Here is a 23,053-nt window from a genome sequence, read left to right on the forward strand (position 1 = left end):
AAGCTCGTGACCATAGGTGAGGGTAGGAACGTAGATCAACCGGTAAATCGAGAGCTTCGCCTTCTGACTCAGCTCTCTCTTCACGACAGACCGGTACAACGCCCGCATCATTGCAGATGCAGCACCAATCTGTCTATCGATCTCACGCTCCAGTTTTCCCTCACTCGTGAACAAGACCCCGAGATACTTAAACTCCTCCACCTGGGGCAGGACCTCATCCCTGACCCGGAGGAGGCATTCTACCCTTTCCTGAATCGAGACCATGGTCTCAGATTCAGAGGAGCTGATTCTCATCCCAGCTGCTTCACACTCGGCTGCAAACCGCTCCAGCGAAATCTGAAGATCACGTTTTCAAAGATTTAAATTTACCTGCATTATTTCCTAGGCTTTAAATTAGTACAAATCTGAACATAATTATTGAAAGTGTATCTGGAATCAGCTGCCTGTAATAGAGGCAAAATGATTAATTCTTCCTAAAATGACTCTGATGACTGTAAATGTCCCACAGGCCACAGTTTGGACTGGGAAAAGATGAACGTACCTGAGTTCGGTTGTCCAGCTGATCCAGTTTGGTCTGAATGCTGTGAATCGTCTCTTTAATCTCTGGCTGAGCTGCATCAGCAGGGTTTCTCCCGCCACTGCCGAGGCCTGGTTTGTTTGATTCCTGCTTGAAGTGTTCATTCATGTTGGACTGAAGGTCCTGCAAGGTCTTTGTCAAACTTTGGATTTTTTCCTCCAGCAGCTTCAACTTTTCATTTGCCTGTCGTCCTGGAGAGAAAGAGGCAGCCTGGTTTTCATACAAGAAAACTCATCGACAGCATGTGAAGAGGGTCCAAATAAAACTCTTCAGATCTGTACATTGCATCCTGCTCCCTCCAAAGCCTCAGTCTTTTAAATTGTTAAAGCTTCTTGATCACTCGTTTAGTCAATACATCTGCTGTGGTCTCTAGTGTGAATGAGCGCCCCGAGAATAATTTTCTGTGAAGAAAAAGTTCTCATGCACCTGTTTCAGGGTTTCAGGAGGTAGAAGTTTGGGCGGGGGTTAAACGTCTTGCTTCTGATTGGCTAACAGCCACATGAATAAATGCTAGTTTTCCCTATTACATATAATATATATTTCCTGACCCGATCATTTTCCTGTCTCTCCTTTCTGCAGCTAATGTAGACAATGTGGGATGAAGAAAATGATCACGTTTAGCATGCCTATGCAACCTGTTCCAAAAATTGTTTTTTTTATCGCTAGCTTTTACCACCCTCTAGTGTCTGTTTATGGAACCAAAAGCAAAATCTATCACCTTGCTGTGCGTTCGTCTTTTTAACACCTTAATCTGTCAGATGAAACGTCTCCCCAGCCTTCATTAGTGTCTACAGGAGTGATTCATCACTAAAATCAGCTGTGTTCATGATCTAAAACGTGCACTAACTGTTCTTGAACCAGGCCACAGCGCCAGGCATGTCAGCTCCATTTTTCTAAGTCCCAAAAGACCGGACCAGCAATTCTGAAGTTGCAAGTGGAATATTCTGGCCATAGAGGCTGGGTGGTGTTTCATTAACCCTGCATTTTAGCCAATACTGGCTCAAGAAAATGATTTTAAAAATGTGAAAAAGTAACAAATTATTCCTTTTCATCCTGCTGTGTTGCATAGTACGTGCTGATGTTCAAATCGCACCACTCTGTTCTCCACTGCCTCCGGACCAAGAACCGCTTCCTCCAAAACCTCCAGATCCATGCCCAGGCTGAGGTCTGCTGGTAGATATCTGGTTTCCTGCTCCTCCAGCTGGACCAGTGGTGCAATCCTCTCCACTGTAGCCATGGCAACACTTCCAATCCATCTCTGTTACCATTTTGTAGGCCACTTTGTAGCGCGGCCTCATGTAGGTCCGGTAGCTGTGGGGACAAAGTTGTAGGATCAGTTCCTACAGAAACACAACGTGTAATAAATGACTTTAAACCTAAAGGACAGTTTTCACCCACGCAACAACCCGGCTGCACTGCCCACTTCCCCAGCTGCAAGGATGATAGTCGGGCTTCACGTAGGTCTCAACTCCATCTTCCACCACACAGCTCATGGTTTTGGTGACCACAAACGCACACCAGTTCCTGAGGAACACACAAACATTTTAAGGGATGATTGGGCTCTTGGCGACAGTGGGCCAATAAAAAATATGCATAAAAACACAGCGATGGATAAACAGACAGATTCTGTCTCCGCAGTTATGGGCCATTCCCATCTGTACTGGGTCGGCCCGGGCCGGGTAGCGTAGGTTGTTTACATATCTGGGTGGCCTGGTATTTTCCCGGGCCAACCAAGTCTCATTCTCAGCCCTCTTCTCGAGGGGGTCTGCTTCAGGCCGACCAGGGCCAACACACCCACTGCTGACAGCAAATTCACACCTTCCATTAGAGCAAGCCTCTGATTGGTGGGTAGAATCAGCCCACATGGGCTTAAGACAAGGATGTGTTGAATCAACCGGGCCAGGCTGGGGCCGACTGGGGCTACCCGGCCCGGGCCGACCCGGTACAGATGGGAATGGCCCATTAGTCTCTGTGAGGTATGCAGCGACATAAATCATGCCACTTTGTGCTCTAAAGCTGTTTGTGACAGAGAAGGATGATAAGACATCAGATAGCGGTTAAATACATGAAGTTAATACGTTAACTTATATTTACAACGTTAGACTTCCTCGTCCCTCCCTGTTCCTTCGGGCCTCGCTTCTGTCGTTGTGCCCTGGGGCAGTTGTGGTAGCTTATCACCATCAGTGTGCGAATGACAGTAAATGGGTGAACCGTTGATACTAGCGTAAAAGTCTCTGACTTAGAAAAGCATTATACAAGTGCATGCCACCTATTACCATCACTTCCTTCCCTTCTTCCCCTCACCCCCTTCCTCATTCCCTTACCCCTTTTCTCCGCCTTTCTCTCATTTCAAATCCTCTTTCTCATTTCAGATTTCATCTGGGGTGTTTAAAGCAGGCTCACAAAGGTTGTTTCCAAAGACTGTCCTCCACGCTGAGTCTTAACTCAAGCATCCACAACCAAATCTCCCAGATTAAGCTTTCCCTCATCCCATCCATCCCTTCAGCGCTTGATCTGTAAACCTTTTAACTTTGTAGCATGGTGCTCGCTACGGAATTGCATATACAGTATGTTTAAACAAAGTGGATGGATGAGTTTCCCGTGGAACCAGCAATATTATTAATAGAGAGAGTATAATGTTGGACCTAAGATCTAGCCTTAGGGGACACTCTGAGTTACTGGGAGAGCTTAGCATTCTGCACTCTGTACAAAACCAGGCTAGTTAGAGACGTCAGTGCTGGTCAGCCTCTGGTGTGGAACACTAAATAAAATTTTTAATGATTATTCCTTTTTATGATCTTTCACTCTGAGTTTTTCATGCAGGCTGAACATGAAAATAGTCTCCTACTGTCATGTTCCTGGGCAGAGGTGAGCCACACCATCTCCTCTCACCAGACTCTAAGCTAATTCTCCACAGGTGAGGAGCAGGGGGAGCGGCAGCTGCAGGAGATTTCCCAATCAGGGACGCGGGTTCAAAAGGAGGATGGAGACACATCACTTTGCCGGATCATTGCACCAGTTTAGGTAGCACCAGCCTTTGACCTTGATCTAGTTTGTTCGTGTTTTGACTCGTGTTTGACCTCTGGATTTATGACCTCGGATTGTGTTCTTGGATTACGATTTGGATTATCCCTCACGCCTGGTTTTTGTTCCACTCAGGATCCTCTCCTCATCTACTCACCTTCGCTGTCTTCGTTCCCTGGATAACACACATCACGTCCCATCCTCCTCCGCTGCTCCTATGTGGCTTCCCTCTGCTACCTCGCCTCTCCTGGACCTCTCACCCTCTGCCCAGCGTCCTTCCTGGCTTCCTCCCATCTCCTCATCAACCTGAGCACTTCAGAGACTCGAGCCGTATTGCTCATCCCACAGGACTTCCCTGTGTGGTTTCAGTTCCCGTTTTTACAATAAAGACATTTTACTTTACTGCTTTGGACTACGTGTGTTGATTCTGCATGTCTTGGGTTAGGCACTTACCTTGAGTCATGACACCTACACCTATCTCCTGCATTAGCTTCTGATAAAAAAATAGACGGTAAAACTCACAAATCTGTGTCACACCGTCACTTAACATTCATGTACTCATCCAACTTGACTCACGAAGGGGAAGGCTGCTGTTGATGGTTTGGCGTCCTGGAAAATACAGAGGCTGCCTTGGCTAGTAGAAGCTAACTGTTAGCATCAGCACGCAGCCAGCGGTGCGTCCGGTCCTTTTAAAATGGGGTGGCCTAGGTGGGGCACTTGGGTGGCACTATGGTTATGCTTGCTTTGTTTTTATTTGCATCCTAGTTCATTCATAAGCTCCACATTGTCTGATGACCATCTTTCTCTCTTCCCCCACTCCTAGTTGCTTTGTTGTAGCCTAGTTAGCAGGCCACTTCTTGACTTGTTACTGCCACCAACTGAAGTGGAGTGGGAGCAGGACTCTAACTGCTTTTAGTTCAATTTGGACCCTATCCCAATTCTCGCCCTGCAGTCTTCAGCAAAGTGCACTTGGACAAAGTGCACAGTAAGGCTTTGAGTGTGTGGTACACAAGGGTGCAAATAATTGCCTAATTGAGATAGGGAGCATTGCGTCATCGATCACATGCTGGCTGCTGTGATCATTTCTTCATAATCCTTTATTAACAGCTTTCAAACAAACTGTTCAGTAATTGTATGCCTGCTGGTTTGATCCCACTTGCGCTAAATGGTAGTACCTTTTATGGTTCAACAACCCCCCAAGGCCCTTCACCCACCCACGCACACACATACACATTCATCCACGAGTGGTGATAAGCTACATTGTAGCCACAGCTGTACTGAGGTGCACTGACAGAAGCAAGGATGCTGTACACCAGGGGTGTCCAATCCTGGTCCTGGAGGGCCGGTATCCTGCATGTTTTAGTTTGAACTCTGTTTCAACACACCTGATTTCAATCAGCAGCTAATTACTAGGCTTCTGCAGAGCCTGATGAGCTGCTGCACAGGTGTTTCAACCACTGAATCAAGCCTGTTGGAGCAGAAAAACCACAAAACCTGCTGGATACCGGCCCTCCAGGACCAGGATTGGACACCCCTGCTGTACACAGATGTCACACCGGTCCCTCTGACCACCACCAGCATGCAAGGAGGACAAAGTGTCCTGCCCAACGACACGACTGACACGAACGGATACTGTGTACAGGGATCTCCTAATGCCTGAGCCGCCGTCTTCTCAACTCGGTAAAAGAAAGCAGCAATTCACTCAAATTATTCACGACCTTACAGCTGCAGAATGTTTGTTGAGCATTGATTTATTTAGGTTTTAGAATCAGAATCAGACAGCTGCAGATCCTAACATAATACTGTCAGTTTATGCCAGGTGATTTCAGCATGATGCCACATTCCTCTGGCAGTATATAAGGGACTAAAGCAATATGGTTGTAAAAGCACTGGAGTGGAGGCTGACAGTAGTCACGACCTATAAGGAGTAGCTATTTGAAAGTGTGATGCTTAAAACCAAGGATAGTGTTTAGCCTAATGGCTCAGGGTTAGTGCACTTAAACGTGTGGCTTTGGACTGCTAAGCCAACATTCTGCAGCTCATTAGATTTAGGCTTTATGTGTGACGCTCTCATTGTTTGTGGGTTGTTGTGAGTGAAATCATATGAAACCCTCAGCTGATGTCATCAGTTTGCTGATGAATGTGTTTCTGTGTTTGGATCAGATGACATTTTTTTTCTTTGAATTCCTCCAGAAAATAACAGCTCAGCCATGTTTCCAAAGATGACCTGTTTAATTCTATTCTATTCTATTCTATTCTATTCGAGAGTGGGAGCCTGGCTTGTGGTGTTTCTTAAAACTTTGATGTTTTGGTTTCTACCATGTCTGTTCACAACAGAAACATGGAACAATCTCAAAGGAATGATGACATCAGACACAGAGACCAGACCCAAACAGAACCAGGGCCACACTCCATTAAGTGACAGCAAGAGCGGATTGTTCACTAATCGGAAAGTTGCAGGTTCCATCCCGGTTCCCGGCAGAGAACTCTGCCTTTGTCTCCTTGGGCAAGACACCTAATCCTCCCTGCCTGCTGGTGGTGGCGCCTGTACACACACACACACACACACACACACACACACACACACACACACACACACACACACACACACACTGCTACCACCCTGACATATACAACCCAGAAGCCCAGGGCTCAGCTTTGGATCTACAAACATCAGATGATTCATCATCATCATCATCATCATCACTATCATCATCTTCATCACCATCATCATCATGAATGAATGAAATGAAATGACCCGCACTTGTATAGCGCCTCTCAGAGTAAGGACTCCAAAGCGCTTTACACTACAGTGTATCATTCATCCATTCACACACAATCACACCCTGGAGGTGATGAGCTATGATGTAGCCACAGCTGCCCTGGGGCACGGCTGCCGAGCACAGGCGCCACCGGTCCCTCCGACCACCACCAGCAGGCAAGGTGGGTTAGGTGTCTTGCCCAAGGACTCAACAGCAGAATTCTCAGTCCGGACCCGGGATCGAACCTGCAACCTTCCGATTACTGGACAACCCGCTCTACCTGTTGAGCTACTGCTCATTATCATCATCATCACCATCATCAACATCTTTATTATTATCATCATCATCACCATCATCAACATCTTTATTATCATCATCATCATCACCATCATCCTTCCAGTGCTCACGTGTCATCATACCTGTGTCGGCTGGATGCGCGGACTCCATGGGCTTGCGCGTGCCCGTTAGCGTACAGGTTGTAGGCCGGTCGCAGCGGGAACGTGCTCCTGGCGTGTCCGCAGATCCAGAGCGCGAGCAATAGCAACGGGAGCGCGCCCATCCTGATCAACGCACGAGCTAATAAAAATGATTGATTATTGATCAGAGCCTGATCAGCTGGCGGGAAAACATCTCAGATCCATGGAAGAGGAACCAAGTTTCCATGAAGACCGTCCTACCGGGTCATGGTCTTGGACTCTGACCCAAACACAGTCCAGACCTGCAGGATGATCCGGAATGTTCTGATACCAGTCCAGCCCACCTCTAACCCACCTGTAACCCTCTTCGGCCCGGTTCAGTGATCTCCCGTCGGTCCATCAGAACCTCAGTGAAACAAAGAAAAGGAAAAGTTGCGACAGACTGATCCGAGACCAGCTGCTCCTCCTCTTCATCACTGGCCCCGCCCATCCCGGAGGAGAAACCAGAGCTGCTCCGCGGCCACACCTGAGCCGAACCGGGACCGGGTCCAGAGAGGAAGTTCGGGTGTTTGTTTACTCTTTATCAGAACATTAAAGTGTTGGGAGCAGAACCGACCTGATGTCCAGCATCTCAACATCTGGAAATAGTGAAAAGTTCTCTTCTCAACACATACAGGTCCGGTTCGGCTGAGTTCTGCTGATGCTAAAGTGGCCTGTGTATTCGTCACCAACATCAGGTCCATTAATCATCTCGAGTTCCTCTCACAAGAGGAGTGAAAACGTTCAGGGCGTAACTGTGTCGGAACCAAACCCTAAACAATAAAACTCTATTAGATTTTATCTGTGGAGATTCAGGAGCAGTTCTGGTTCCTGTGGGGCTGCAGATCTGAGGCTGAAGGGCCATCTGTCCTGGTGAGCAGATACAAATCTGACAGGCTGAAAAAATTAAACACATTCAGGGGCTCGTGGGGTCAGTTAAAAGCAAACAAAAACAAAACAGAACCGGAACCCTGCAGGGAATCAAATATGCAAAAACGGCTCTTGACATCCACATGTTCTGTTCTACCAGCAGCCATGACGTTCAGCTAAAGAGCACTCTGGCAGTGAAGAAATTGGTCCTGGAGTCTGAGTAAAGATCAAACCCTGAACAGACACCTCAATAAAAGTTCTTCAAAGTGCCTCTGAGCAACAGAGTAAAGCAGCTGATGATGGAAACGTTTTATGACCTTTGTGATAAAGAGAAACGAGACCTTCATCAGAATGCTTTATAGCAGCTGAACTTACTGTTCTGGTTTCTGACCCACACTGGATCTGCTTGCTCCAGTGTATGAACAACTGTGTTGGGAGTAATGTGATACAAAAGTAATTAATTACTGTACTGCATTGCTTTTTGCTATAATGTGGTAATGTAAGGCATTACAGGGAAAGAAAACGGTAATATTCACTCGGTACAATTTAATTACAATGCATTTTTAAACCCAGAATCAAGATGTGGGTTTCCTAAAAATTAAAATTACGGGAAGCCCAAGAAAAGATCCAGTTTCTACATATGTTACGTCATTTATGGGCTCAGATTTGCGGGCATTCTATGAGCAGAGAGGTAACGGCTCAAATACTCCAGCTGCGTCCTGCGCACGGCCGCTGTTATATTCACAAAATCGCTCCACCAAAACCAAATAATTCACTTGTGATTGGTCATATCAGCCCATATTCTCTGGAACTTTGTGTACGTTTCTGACGTGCTTTGCCTCAGCTGAGTTCATAATCTGTGCCCCGGTTATTTCAACTCATTGTTGCTGGAGCGCAGCGCATATTAAGCTTTATTATTTATTTATTTATTTATTTATGCGTTCGGTAGATCCCTTTAGCTGATTAGTTAGAAAGCAGGTAATCTAGGAAAGAAAGCGAGAGAAAGGGCCGGAAATTATTCAAATAAAATCAAGAAAACAAAACAAAGTGCTTGAAAAGAAAAAAGTAGGTAGATTTATCCCCAATAGACATTTTTACCAGTGAAAAGCAATAATATATAAGCATTTAATATTTATACACATGATAGAATCAGATCACCCCAGAAGTCAGTCCCACATCCAGGGCCGTATCAAGGCATTTGGGGACCAAGGCAATATAGGCTTGGAGCCCCCACCACCTCACTTCCTGCTCAGTTACTCTAAGAAGGCAGCGTACTGAGAGTACAGATTGTTGTTGTATTTATTTAATAAAGCACTGTTATTATATCTGACTGATTTTAACAGCAATCCTAGCTCAGACACCACTTCACCTTCCTCTGGGTGTGTCATGAGCTCACTGAGCGTCACATGACCTAATTCATATCAAAGTTGTTCTGGTGAAAGTAACTTCGAGTAATGCAAAAGTAGTGTAATGCCTTACATTTTGAAATCAGTAATATTGTAATGTAATCAATTAAATTAAAATGAGGGTAACAGTAATAAATAATGCATTACAGTTTTGAAGTAACTTGCCCAACACTGTTCAAGACCACCAGAGCTTCATTCTTTCATACAAACTCACTGGCAGCTTTATTGGACACGCCTTGCTAATACCGGGTTGGAACCTCTTCTGCCTTCAAAACTGCCTTAACCCTTCATGGCATAGATGCAACAAGGTACTAGCCTAGTGAGCTCTTGCTTTGCAGAGTTTGTAAATAATAAGTAAGTAAGTAAATAATACATTTATTTAGTCTGGCTTGCCAGGCTAACAAGGTACTGGAAACATTCCTCATAGATTTTGGTCCATATTGACATGATAGCATCGTGGTAGCATGATTGCTGCAGATTGGCTGGCTGCACATCCATGATGCAAATCTCCCGTTCCACCACATCAGGAAGATGCTCTATAGGATTGAGATCTGATGGCTGTGGAGGGCATTTGAGTACAGTGAACTCATTGTCATGTTCAAGAAACCATCAGAAGATTTTTATTTTTTATTTTCATTTATTCATTCTTTTATTTAACCAGGAGGGTCCCATTGAGATTAAAAACCTCATTTTAGATGGGTACATTGTGGTCATAAAGGGATGGACATGGTCAGCAACAATACTCAGGTAGTCTGTGGCAACCATGATCAATTAGTACTAAGGGGCCCAAAGTGTGCCAAGAAAATGTCCCCCACACCATTACCCCACCACCAGCTGCCTGAACCAGTGATACAAGGAAGGGTGTGTTCAGGGATGCTCTTCTGTATAACTTGGTTGTAACGAGTGGTTATTTGAGTTACTTGTTGCCTTTCTTTCAGCTCGAACCAAGGTCCTCTGACCTCTGGCATCAACAAGGTATTTTCATCTACAGAACTGCCGCTCACTGGATGTTATCCCTTTTTTGAACCAATCTCTGTAAACCCTAGAGATGGTTGAGTCTGACAATCCCAGAAGATCAGCAGCATGCCACATTCAAAGTTACTTAAATTACCTTTCTTTCCCATTCTGAAGCTCGGTATGAACCGCAGCGGATCGTCTTGACCATGCCAACATGCCTAAATGCATTGAGTTGCCACCATGCTATTGGCTGATTAGTCATTTGTGTTAACGAGCAGTTGGACAGGTGTCCCCAATAAAGTGGCCAGTGAGTGTACACTAGAGACCACAGCGGATTTATTGAAAAAATTTAAAACAAAACAAGTGATTAAAATAAATGAAAATACACCCAATTACATTAGTGGCTCCAAAGATAATCTTATCAGATATTCCTGCATTGTGTGGTGTGTTAAAAGCACTCTGGTCTGCTCAGAAGCATGTTGGCTCCGCTCCAGTCCTTGACTGGGCCAGCTAAAAATGTAGGATGGTTTTGGTCTGATTTTGACGATGAACAAGTGCACCGCCCTTTGAATGTGATATGTAGCTAATCTGAAAGCAAAGGAATGGAGACGTGCTGCACGAAATGAAGGGAATAAAAACTGTCCTCCTTCTCTGTTACCGTAAATCCTCTAATATTAGCCTGCATTTAATTAACTGCCGGGTATCATATTTTGGCCGGTGTCGGAGTCGGCGGAGGTGAATAATGGCCGGTGTTTTATTGTGGCCAGGTGGAATGTGGTAACGAGCAAGTACCACGGGGGGGGGGGGGGTTGTGTCATCCGTCTCACTTTTGATTTGCCAGTGATAGACCGCGAGGGTAACTTAAACCGTGTGGAGACGAAGAGGAGGCGAAAATTTGATATCAAGTTCAAAGAGAACGTGCTGATTATGCTGCAGAACACTCTGGGGAGCAGTAGCAGGGGTTGTATGAACTAGTCACTAGTTGACTTCCCCGCTCTACAGTGACTTTTCATGCCTGTCATCGACTAGTCGCTGTCACGTGATAATGACTGGCAAGATGCAGTCCACGGAAAAGACAGCAGCCTGCTGTCAGCAGGTGACAAGCTCCTGCGCTCGGGAGGCAACGCGCTGTGCCAGAGCGTCAGCACTGACACCCGCCGTTAATCGGACATTTAACCAATTTGTGACGTTTACCCTCTTGCAATTTAACATTCCCCTCACCCCCATCCTAACCTTGACTAGCTTGCGCATGCAAAGCTCTGATTGTTGACGCGCTCCAGACATCTGCATCCTGAGCACGGCCACAGTAACATTATCAAATCAGGTGTCGCCACCTCAAAAACTAATTTAACACGCGATCGTTCATGTCGGCTCATTTCCGTTTATGTTTTCTGTCTTTTATTTGTGCCTGATGCTTTTCGCTGCTGTGAATCAGGGTGCATCACCTGTTTTGTCCTCGGTGACGCACCTAACTGATGTGGCCGGCGAGCTGTTTTTGCGGTCGGTAGATCTTTTAGAACTGCAGTTCAAAGGTAACTCATAAGGTGATTATATATGAACCCAGGTAGCAGTTTTTCTTTAGGATTGAGAGGAGATGCAGGAAGATAATAAACAGGCAGGACAGAAAAATAGTCAAATAAAAACAAGTTAGTTTTTGTACCTGGTGGTTGCAACAAACAGACACCATTGAAGGTAATCAGAAGTGGGGAACAGAAAATGAAATAATTATTTTAATGTTTAGAGCAGCAGGAACTCCGAGAGGCTGCAGGCGCATCAGTGAGTTTGCGGCCGCTGTGCAGGCGGAGGGGGGAGAGGGCTGAAGCAGAAACTACCGTTGTTAAAAGAAATGTGTTTAACTTTGAAAATGTGGGTGCAATTTTAATTATCAAATACTCCAGCGAACCATGAGTTCATTTTGCTCAAATAGAAATTGAGGCCTGCCTCTAATTCTGGTCCTCCTTCCAATAAAGGCCTGGAGCTTGATGAGCTTGAGTCAAATACAGGCCCGGGCCTGTGTTAGAGGATTTACGGTATGTATGTTTACTCCGAAGTGACATTTTATCTCACCAGACTTCAGAATGACCATGTGTGAAAAGGATTTGTGTGAAGCCTTCACAGAGTTGCCGCACACCGACCATCTGTTGGACCGAAACTGGTATATCCATTCTTTTTATCACCTTAATGTTGGAGGTATATGTTCTCCCCATTCATGTGCGGGTTTTCTCGGGGTTGACCGATTTCCTCCCACAGACGAAAACATCTTAGATAGCTTGTAAGTCACTTTGGAACACGCATCTGCTAAATCTATAAACAAAGTTTTTACTTGCTGGAACATGAGCACAACACAAACACTGAGATTTGTAGACACAGAATAGCAGAACTTTGCCTTTGTGATGAGTTTAGGTTTTACGTCAGTGGCTGATTGATGCATTTTACCATGAGACCTTGTTGCTTAGCTGTTTTTATTTTTGTTATTTCTATTTAATAGACTTTAAAAGTCAAGTAGACTTTTTTCTTTAATACACTTGAAGTGGTCTCAAGTAGACATTAATGCCTTATAAGTCGTTCTTTTTTTGGGGGGGGGGGGGGGGGGGGGGGGCACCAGTGCGCATGTTTAAGTACATAGAAACCTGAGGAGATTGTGGCTTCAGAAGGCAGAACTTGGAGTCTTGTTTCCTGATATTTGGACATCTTACCTCTGATTGGCTAACAGTAATGCAACTCTACCACTTACTCTATAGAGCTCCCGGAGTTGACGTCACTTCTCCCGGCCTGTAACAGTTCAAATCTAAACGGCGCCATCTTGGCAGGCAGAAGCCCGCAGCTGGACTATTTGTTATTGTCAGAAAACTCAATCAAACGGGAAGTATGGTAGATTCCTGTTGTGCCCCAGGATGCAGAACAGACGCGGACGACTTAAGGAATGAGCCATCCACAGGATTCCCCAAGATCCGGAGCACCGCAAACGTTGGATCATTGTAATAAAACGCGCTAGTGACCGGGCTAAAATGAAACTGTGAGATCCAGAGAGTAAAGGTTTTCGCTTATACAGCGACCACTTCATATCAGGTACGTAAACCAACGTTTCCTCAACTGTATATGGTATTTATTTTAAATGCTTTTATTACGATTCTTAGTGGGCTTCCTAAACTTATTTTGGCGTGGCTTTTTCTGTCTTATTACTCATAGCAACAAGTAAATGTCACGTAAAACGTTGCCTCGTGAGTTCTGCGTGCTGCCGTTTACGTGTTTAATGATCACAGCAATTAACCGGCTAAGCTGTATTTCATTTTTAAGCAATGGTTGATCAATTGTCAGATCATACATAATAAGCACTTTGGATTGCTATTATCTGTCTCACTGAGACAGATCTCAGACAGATCCTGAGATGCTCCTGCCTGACAAATTTATTTTATTCACCGAAAGAAATCAGACTAGTGATTTCTCTTGGCGTTCAGTTTACACATTCAAACAGCACAGCACTCTATTTAAACTACTTACATGTAAATCTGTGTTATTTGTCCATCCATCCATTTTCATCTGCTTATCCGGAGTCGGGTCGCGGGGGCAGTAGCCTAAGTCGAGAGGCCCAGACTTCCCTCTCCCCAGCCACTTGGGCCAGCTCCTCCGGGGGAATCCCAAGGGGTTCCCCAGCCAGGTCCGGTAGGAAGTCTGCTCCGACAGCTTCTGGCATTTTTAAAAAGTATCCCAGGGGCACGGTAAGGGTCGGAGATGTTTAGTCTATTTAATTTCTGACTATATAAAACGATTTCTTCGGTTTTAAAGTGTGAAGTAAACTCCGACAAAGTAAAATCCAAGCTGATCCCGTTCATTTTGTTTACCTTTGTTGCCTGTCAACATGGTGTCTACTCTCTGAGAGTCACGTGATGCCCGGAGCTCTATAGGGAGCCTAAGTCACTTCTGCACCATGGGTCCCCGGAAGGACAAAAAATGAATGCAAGTCAACTGGGCTAAAAATGTTATTTTCTAATCCGCTTTGCCTTACGCCCTGGATCGCACATATGTTGTACGTATCACAGTGGTTAATATTCACCATCTAATTGACACAGGATAACCTTTCATGTACAAACATCAACCTTGGACGCTAACAAGCATTCCAGCTACCTGTTGTGACCTAGAGATATCTCAAGACCTTGACGGGTCGAATCAGAGCTAATCTACGGGCTCTGGATACCTTGAGGTCGAGGTCCACCCGACTTCTGACAGTCTGGATCTGCTGAGCATATCCACAAGGGTATAGTAGACTCAGCAGATTGCGTCTGATGACTTTTATAAACAAACAACTCTAGTTTATAAAAAAACAACAAATTCTTTTACAACCCAGACTTAACTAATTCTCTCAGATTTAAAGAACGGTTTTGCTAAAACATCTAGCTTCCATTACAACATTTCACACATCACATTAAATCGCTCCCTGTCCATTACACCACATCTCATTATTCATATCTTGTCATGTATAATCATTAGTTTAGGAAAAGAATTAAATTCATTTTATAAACTATATACCTGACTCTGAATTAATACGAAGTGTGTTTATGGTCCCTGAACAAGTAAAAGAAACTATAATCTTCAACAAAGATCAACCAGGTTGCCATGTCATATTCATATGGAATCATCACATCTTATTGGTCATAATTAATGTCACTAATTATCTTCTTCTTCTGAAGATAAGCTCCTACTAGCTGTTCCGAATGCTCGTTTAAAAAGCCGTGGAGAAAGGGCTTTCTCTGTCTGTGCACCAAAGCTGTGGAATGCATTACCACTGCTAGTGAGGCAAGCACCAACAGCTAGCATTTTTAAATCACGCCTGAAAACTCACTACTTCAACCTAGCTTATACAACATAATAATGGACCTCACTGACATCTGCACTGTTTAAAAATGGACTCCACAATTATTGACTCCCGTATTATTGAGGTTCTTTGTAAAATGTTTTTTTTTTCCTATTTTTATTTTATATTTATATTTTTATTTTCACCCTGTGTCTTATTGATTTTTAGCTGTTATTTTTGGGAATTTTGTTGTATTTCCTTTTTATCTTTTATCTGTGTTCGACATGTTTGTATAACGCCGGTTTAATTAACCAACATTTTTAGTGTACAGCGCCTTGTTTGGTTGTAATGCCTTGTGAATGCGCTTTATAAATAAAATTGGATTGGATTGGATTGGATAATTAAACGAACTTCATTTCACTACAACTGCAATTTAAAGGAAAAGTAATGATAGGTGTTTTGACCACGCATGTCACGTACTTTGAGATTTATCAACTTGTAAAAGTTCGTAATTAGCATGACAACAAACTAGATATTGGCACGTTGCATGTGTGATGTCACCACATAATCTCCTCTCCCCAAAATAGCTGCTACCTACCAAATGACCAGATTTATGGTGGTTCTTTCCCTCTGTGGGAAGTTTGCTGAATTTACAGCCCTTTTCTCCCGTGTCTGGTTCGATGATGTCACTTTGGTGAAGCACATTTGTAGTCCTGGACTTATTTTCACACAAAACCCAAAATATCGTTCCTACCCATTCGAAAATAAGCGCGTCCTTGGCATCAAAATGTGTCTTGAAAATTCACGGACATCATGTGTGAAGTCCATGGCACAAAACAAGCATAATTAGAAAATATCGAATTTAGCCCCATTGACTTGCATTCATTTTTTCGATCTTCCGGGGACCCATGATGTGAAGTGACTTAGGCCCCCATCTGCTTTGCAGTGTTGGTGTTTTCTCTCCACAAATAAAGCAGGTAAATGGAGACGGAAAGCTACAGTGAGAGCCGAAAGATGTTAGCAAAAGGTAAAAACAAGCTCTATTTACTGTGTAAAGTGAAGAACCAGAAAAATAGATTCAGATAAGGAACCCATAAGGAATGTAACAAATAGGCTAATGCTAACGGTTAGCTTCTATTAGCCGAGACATTCTCTGCTGTTTCCTGGACGCTAAACCAACAACAGCCTTCTCCGTCGGGAGCCAAGATGGCTGAGTCCATGAATGTTAAGTGACAGTGTGACTACATCTGTCAGGGTTTTCTGCGCTGAGCATTTTTCTATTTTCTATCAGAAGGTAATGCAGGAAATCGGGGTAGAAGACTAGTTTCATGTCCAGCCTGCCAAAGTCAGAGTGATTGGTCATTTAAAAAAATAACAAGTTAAAAATGTTTTTTCTGTGAATCTGCTCTTTGATAGCTACTTCTATCTTTATTATGTCTTTTGAGCTGATACTGGAACCAGGAAACTGACGTTTTGTCTGATGTTTTCAAACGACAATAGTAAGTCCTTTGCACGCGAATTTTTAAATTTCTTCGTTGACTCTGAGCTAAACATTTTCACTAAGTCTCTGCTAAAAGCAGTATCTGAGAGGATTTGGCACAAATCTGTCCTTCATCTTGCTGTTTTTGATAACCAGAGCTGTAGCAGGAAGAGGAAAGATGATCTTCTGCTTCCTTTTCCTTTTTTAAGAACATATTAATCATCTCCTGCTTCTTTCTGTCTCCCAGAACTGATGAACTCAGGTGAGATTCCCAAACAGCCTTTTTGCTTTCCATGAGAATTGAATGCTATCTTCTTCTAACTTTTTAGTTTGTGCTGACTCCAACAACACTGCTTCAGATTGACTGCTGACTGATCATCCATCATGGCTTTTAGGAATGTTTGGGAATGTGCAGCAGCTGAAAGTAGGTCAGGAATTTCAGATTTTCTGCTTTACTAGAAACCCAACCACCACAAATTTACCAAATCTCTGTGTGTGTGTGTGTGTGTGTGTGTGTGGGGGGGGGGGGGGGGGGGGGGGGATTGGGTCTGAACATGATGAATCAAATCAGAATCAGAACATGTGAGTTCATCTGAATACGAGCCACTCGGCATTGTGGTCAGGAGACCTCCATATGATGCAGCACAGCTACAGTTGTCAGAATGTGGAACGTGTGTGTGTGTGTGTATGTGTGTGTGTTTGTGTGTGTGTGTGTGTGTGTGTGTGTGTGTGTGTGTGTGTGTGTGTGTGTGTGTGTGTGTGTGTGTGTGTGTGTGTGTGTGTGTGTGTGTGCGCGTGCGTGCGTGCACGCGGGGGGTATGGAGAAGGCAAAACAACACTAACAGCTGTCAAACCAAACTGAGTAGCAGCTTTCTCTTGACTGTGCCCTGAGTAACTTTTAATTTCAATTCAATTCAGTTCAGTTTATTTATAAAGCGCCAAATCACGACAAGAGCCGTCTCAAGGCACTTCACACAGTAAACATTCCAATACAGGTCAGTTCATTAAGCCAATCAGTAAAATGTTTCCTATATAAGGAACCCAGCAGGTTTCATCAAGTCACTGACTAGTGTCAATGACTTTACAGCGATCCTCATACTAAGTAAGCATTTAGCGACAGTGGAGAGGAAAACTCCCTTTTAACAGGAAGAAACCTTCTGAGGATCCTGGCTCAGTATAAGCAGCCATCCTCCACGACTCACTGGGGATCGAGAAGACAGAGCAGACACACACACACACACACGTACACACACACACACGCACGCACGCACACACACACACACACACACACACACACACACACACACACACGTACACACACACGCACGCACACACACACACACACACACACACACACACACACACACACACACACACACACACACACACACACACATACACACACACACACACACCAAGTAATGTTCTATGGTTACATTGTGATTTCTTAGTAAATATTCTATTTGGTGAGGGATAAACTTTATTGTATTTATCCTAGTGAATCTATAATTGAACGGGTAAACTAGTAGTAGCACATTCAATGTCAAAGAAAGTAAAATGCTATTATCAGGAGAGGGAGAATGTTTAAGTAGTAAGCAACAGTGTTCAAGCCAATGGCCCCCTCCATGAGGCCACCACAGCTCAGCAGAACATCATTGTAGCTTCTTCTGGAGAGAAAAACGCTTAGAGAAAAAATAAAGTTAACAGCTGAAGTAGCAGGAAATAATACAGTTAAAGAGCAGATTGTAGAAGAAAGTAGTCGAGTGTGGAAAGTGGTCAGTATGTCCTCCAGCAGTCTAAGCCTATAGCAGCATAACTACAGAGATAACAACTCTGGATAACCTAGCCTTTTAGATGGAGGCATGTTGGAGGCAGGGCAAGAGAGAGCCGTCTTTACCGACTGTACACTCCACCTCCCTCTACTCCCCCACTTGTCCAGATCTGGGTTCACATCAGATTTAACCATAGGCCCTATCAAATAAAAATGTGTCATGTTCTGCATCCTGCGTCCCCCTCATGTGTTCTCCAGCCCTCTCTGGGTTCCCCTTGTGTTTCTCCTTGTGTTCCTCATGTGCCTCCTTGTGTTCCCCAGCCCACTCCAAGTTTTCCCCTTAGGGTTCTGTGCCCCTTTGGGTCTCCAACCTCTCCAGGTGTCCCTCTAGGATCCCCCTCATGTGTACCCAAGCTTCCTGTGCCCCTTCTTGTCTCCAGCTCCCACCAGGTTTCCCAGGTTCGCTTATTCTTTAGTTCTCTTTGTATTTATATTATCTAGCTAGTTTTTCCCTGTAGTTTTCACAGGTTCAGGTTTTCTTTTAGGTTCCTTCCTTGTTCCTTCCCCACCAGTTTATTAGTTCTCCCTTTCTCCTCAGATCATTAGTTATTTTATCTTGTTCTTCTAGTCTTTAGGTTTGGTTATTATTCATAGGATATGTTTATTTCCCCTCCTCAGCTTTGATCCCTTAGTAAATTGATTTCACCAGGTCTCCTCAGTTTCTCTCTCCCCACGCACCTGCAGCTCATCTCCCAATCATCCTACCCCGTGTATAAAACCCTGTCTGTGTCTCAATGTGTTGAGGCTCTAGGTTGTTGGCTTCGTGCCTTATTAGGTTTTTTTTTTTTTTTTTTTTTTGGGCTTCGTCATTCTAAATAAAGAATGTTTACTTTTACATCCTCTCCTGCCTCGTGTCGCTCTGGGTGTCTGCGCATTGGGTCCAACTCTTCCAGCGCACAACGTGACAAAATGTTTTAAGCCTAGTCTTAAAAGTAGACAAGGTGTCTGCCTCACGGACTAAAGCTGGGAGCTGGTTCCACAAGAGAGGAGCCTGACAGCTAAAAGATCTGCCTCCCATCCTATTTTTAGATATTCTGGGAACCACCAGTAAACCTGCAGTCTGAGAGCGAAGTGCTCGGTTAGGAACGTATGGAACAATCAGGTCACTGATGTATGATGGAGCTTGATTATTAAGAGCTTTATATGTGAGAAGGAGGATCTTAAAATCTATTCTGAATTTAACAGGTAGCCAATGTAGGGAAGCTAAGACAGGAGAGATATGATCTCTCTTTTTAATTCTCATCAGAACTCTAGCTGCAGCATTTTGGACAAGCTGAAGACTTTTAACTACATTCTGTGGACTTTAAGAAACGTCCCAAAAATATTTTTATTTTCTTTGTTGGAATCGGTGTCGACAAATTTCCAATGAATTCTATTTTCAAACCTAAATTCTAAGTGAACCTGAAAAAAACATCTTCTCATAAACTGGAGATGATGAATAGTGACATGCTCCTGCACCTTCACCTGGTAGTGAGCCCCCTCCAGCTCTTGGTTCTGCCACCATAGTTCTGTCTGAACTGGCATTGATTATGATGCCTTGTCTCTGTTTACATATTTACTGGGTTTTTTGCATAAAAAGAACACTTTGTGTTTTAATTATAATTACATTAAATTTAATCATTTGACATTCTTTGCTGTCTTTTGTTCATTTGCCCTCCGTTCTGGTGGCCTTTCAACACATCTGGTGTTTTCCTGACAACTGAGCTGATGTGGCTTCTTCAGATTTCGATCCACTTTTTGAAACAGACTAAACTTGATATTTGGTTTAAGTCTGCTGAAGAAAAACTGGGCTTACAGTTGCTGGGGGTGGAGGACATACCTGGGGCCCAGTTAACCCTTATTCTGCTTTTTCCACTCTGCTCTGAGCCCCACCCCCACTCGGTCTTCTTTTGTTTATTTGACTTTATGTGCAGCTGCAGAGATTCACATGAGAAAGTCTTGAAGATGCAGAAACAGGCTGAAACAGATATCTGAGAGTCTGTAATCAACTAAGGATCAATTTCATTAACATCTTCAACTTCATCATCACCATCATCGTCACCATTTTCATCAGCAGCAGCATCCTCTTCATTATCATCATCACCATCATCTTCATCATCATCATTATCATCCTCTTCATCATCATTATCATCATCATACTCATCATCATCACCCTCTCCATTATCATCATCATCATCACCATCATCATCATTATCATCATCACCATCATCACCATCATCATCGTCACCATTTTCATCATCATCATCAGCAGTATCCTCTTCATTATCATCATCACCATCATCTTCATCATCCTCTCCATTATTATCATCATCATCATCATCATCACCATCATCATCATCATAATCATCATAATCATCATCATCATAATCTTCATCATCATCATCCTCTCCATTATCATCATCCTCCTCCTCCTCCTCCTCCTCATCATCATCATCATCATCATCATCCTCTCCAATATCTCCATCACCATCATCATCATCATCATCATCATTATCATCCTCTTCATCACCATCATCATCATAATCATCATCATCATGCTCATCATCATCATCCTCTCCATTATCATCATCACCATCATCATCATCCTCTTCGTTATCATCATCACCATCATCATACTCATCATCATAATCATCATCATCATCATACTCCTCATCCTCTCCATTATCTCCATCACCATCATCATCATCCTCTTCATCACCATCATCATCTTAATCATCATCATCATACTCATCATCATCATCATCCTCTTCATTATCATCATCACCATCATCATCATCCTCTTCGTTATCATCATCATCATCATCATCATTATCATCCTCTTCATCATCATCATCGTCATCATCACCATCATCATCATTATCATCCTCTTCATCATCATCATCACCATCATCAACATTATCATCCTCTTCATCATCATCTCCATTATCATCATCATCATCATTATCATCCTCTTCATCACCATCATCATCATAATCATCATCATCATGCTCATCATCATCATCCTCTTCATCATCATCATCACCATCATCATCATTATCATCCTCTTCATCATCATTATCATCATCATCATCATTATCATCCTCTTCATCATCATCATCATCATCATCATTGTCATCATCATCACCATCATCACCATCATCAACATTATCATCCTCTTCATCATCATCTCCATTATCATCATCATCACCATCATCATCATCATAAACACCACTAGTGTACAATGCCCGCAGCACCAATCCTCCTATTTACCCGCCTCTATCCTGCTCAATCTTTCCTCATTCGGGAACAAACTCCCTTGATGCAGGGCCTCGTCGCTGACCCAGAACAGTCATTCTACCCTTTTTTGTCTCAAGGCCACGGATTTGGATTTGAAGGTGCTGGCTTGTTTACAATACAATTAAACAACTGAGCCACAAACAACCTCAGCATCTAGTCATCTGACCAGATTTCAGTGAGCCCCTGGACCTCCACACTACTCCACATCTGCCCTTGACATGTTTAATTTGTTTACCTCTGCTTCCCTGCATAGCTTTTCTTCCCTTCTTCAGTTCAAGCCCTCTTTTTGGTTAGCTGGATTGCTGGTTTGCTTTCACCTCATCAGCGGTCTGCAGGGCCCGTGTTCGGGTTCAGGTGAACCAAAAACCACACATCCAGATGAACCTGAGAATGTTTTCACACCTGCCCAAAAAACTTCCAACTACCTGGTCTGGACCAAACAGTGTTAATGTGAAGACTCCTTAAAAACACAGAACTATGAATCCTACAGCAGATAATAAGACAGAACAGGTGGGATTGTACACAAACCAGGACCAGGTGTGTTCAGAGAGCAGAAAGAATCACTCAAATAAACCACAAAGCAGAACAGACAACAACAACAACAACAACAACAAAAACACAACGACAAAATAGAAAGATCATACAGAACCACAGCAGAACCCAAAGTCCCAAACACAACAGCAGACCAAACAAGCCATGAGAACAAACCACCAAATGAACTGTGAAACCAAACTAACTCTAAGGATTCGTTACTGTGGTTCAAAGGAACCTTTTAAAGTCAGAGCACTGAACTTATTCTTCTCCACAGGATATTTTCTATCCATGAGGGGAGAAACGGGTTTAGACCAAGCAGTCATTTCTGCAGGCATCGATAAGGCTCTCCGTTACAACGTCCTTGTCCAAGTCAGTCCGGTCTGAGAGCTCACACACGCCATGACTCCGAGACGTGAAAATCAGCTGAGCTCTGGATTAATCAGAAGCACAAAACAAGAGACTGAAGCTTTTCTCTACACGTAATCGTATCTTGTGCAAACCTCTAGTTAGAGATGGCCAGTGAGAGACATCATATGATAAACACATGTCACAAATAAGTGAAGAACGTGCTGTGGAGGCTTTCTGCAGAAGGAAAGTGTCACATGTTCGATTCTCCAGCTCAGCTTGTGTTTCTGTGTTGAAATCCAGCTTCCTTGTAAGCTTGGCTGCAGGCAGCTGGAAGTCATTACACCCCCACCCTCCCACAGGCAGCTGTGTTTCTGCCACATTATAAATCCACTGCAACACACTGTAGTCCATGAGCCGGCTGGAACAACAACACACCTAAAAGGCTCAAAAGAACCGTCCAAAAGCACAAAACGCTCCGAAACAACACGGATCAATGATTTTCTGTCGTCAGCCTTCTTAAGTCATCGATTCAAGCAGCAACGTTTAAATAGGAACAGAGAAGAGCAGGAGGAGAACCCTTTAGGAGGGGGGTGGGGGTTCTGTTTCCATCTGTTCTAAAGTGGTAACTATCTTAATAACGCTGAATGATCAGTAAAGGAGGTGATCAATAATACTGCAGCATAATTAATCGTTCTTTACGTTTTCAAATGACAATCAGAGAAAATGTGACTGGTTATTTTA

The 23,053-nt window shown here is 43.7% G+C and overlaps 2 protein-coding genes across 3 annotated transcripts in view; one reads left to right on the forward strand and one right to left on the reverse strand.

Annotated features, from left to right (window-relative positions):
* The window catches only part of emilin1b (elastin microfibril interfacer 1b), a 29,239-nt gene extending 22,022 nt beyond the window's left edge, over nucleotides 1-7,217 (reverse strand). Inside the window, exons 1-4 of one of the 2 annotated variants that reach the window (XM_070555067.1) lie at nucleotides 6,783-7,217; nucleotides 1,976-2,101; nucleotides 1,671-1,888; nucleotides 542-768 (exon numbers count right to left, since the gene is read on the reverse strand). In XM_070555067.1, the coding sequence (XP_070411168.1) occupies nucleotides 542-768; nucleotides 1,671-1,888; nucleotides 1,976-2,101; nucleotides 6,783-6,922 (711 nt within the window). In that variant the 5' untranslated portion in view covers nucleotides 6,923-7,217. The remainder of the gene's footprint in view (nucleotides 1-541; nucleotides 769-1,670; nucleotides 1,889-1,975; nucleotides 2,102-6,782) is intronic. The other variant, XM_070555066.1, reaches the window with a different exon arrangement.
* Nucleotides 1-23,053, forward strand: part of stmn4l (stathmin-like 4, like) — a 100,069-nt gene that overhangs the window by 47,777 nt on the left and 29,239 nt on the right. The gene's annotated exons all lie outside the window — the stretch shown is intronic.

Source organism: Nothobranchius furzeri, chromosome 9, assembly GCF_043380555.1.
Source record: "Nothobranchius furzeri strain GRZ-AD chromosome 9, NfurGRZ-RIMD1, whole genome shotgun sequence".
Lineage (NCBI taxonomy): Eukaryota > Metazoa > Chordata > Actinopteri > Cyprinodontiformes > Nothobranchiidae > Nothobranchius > Nothobranchius furzeri.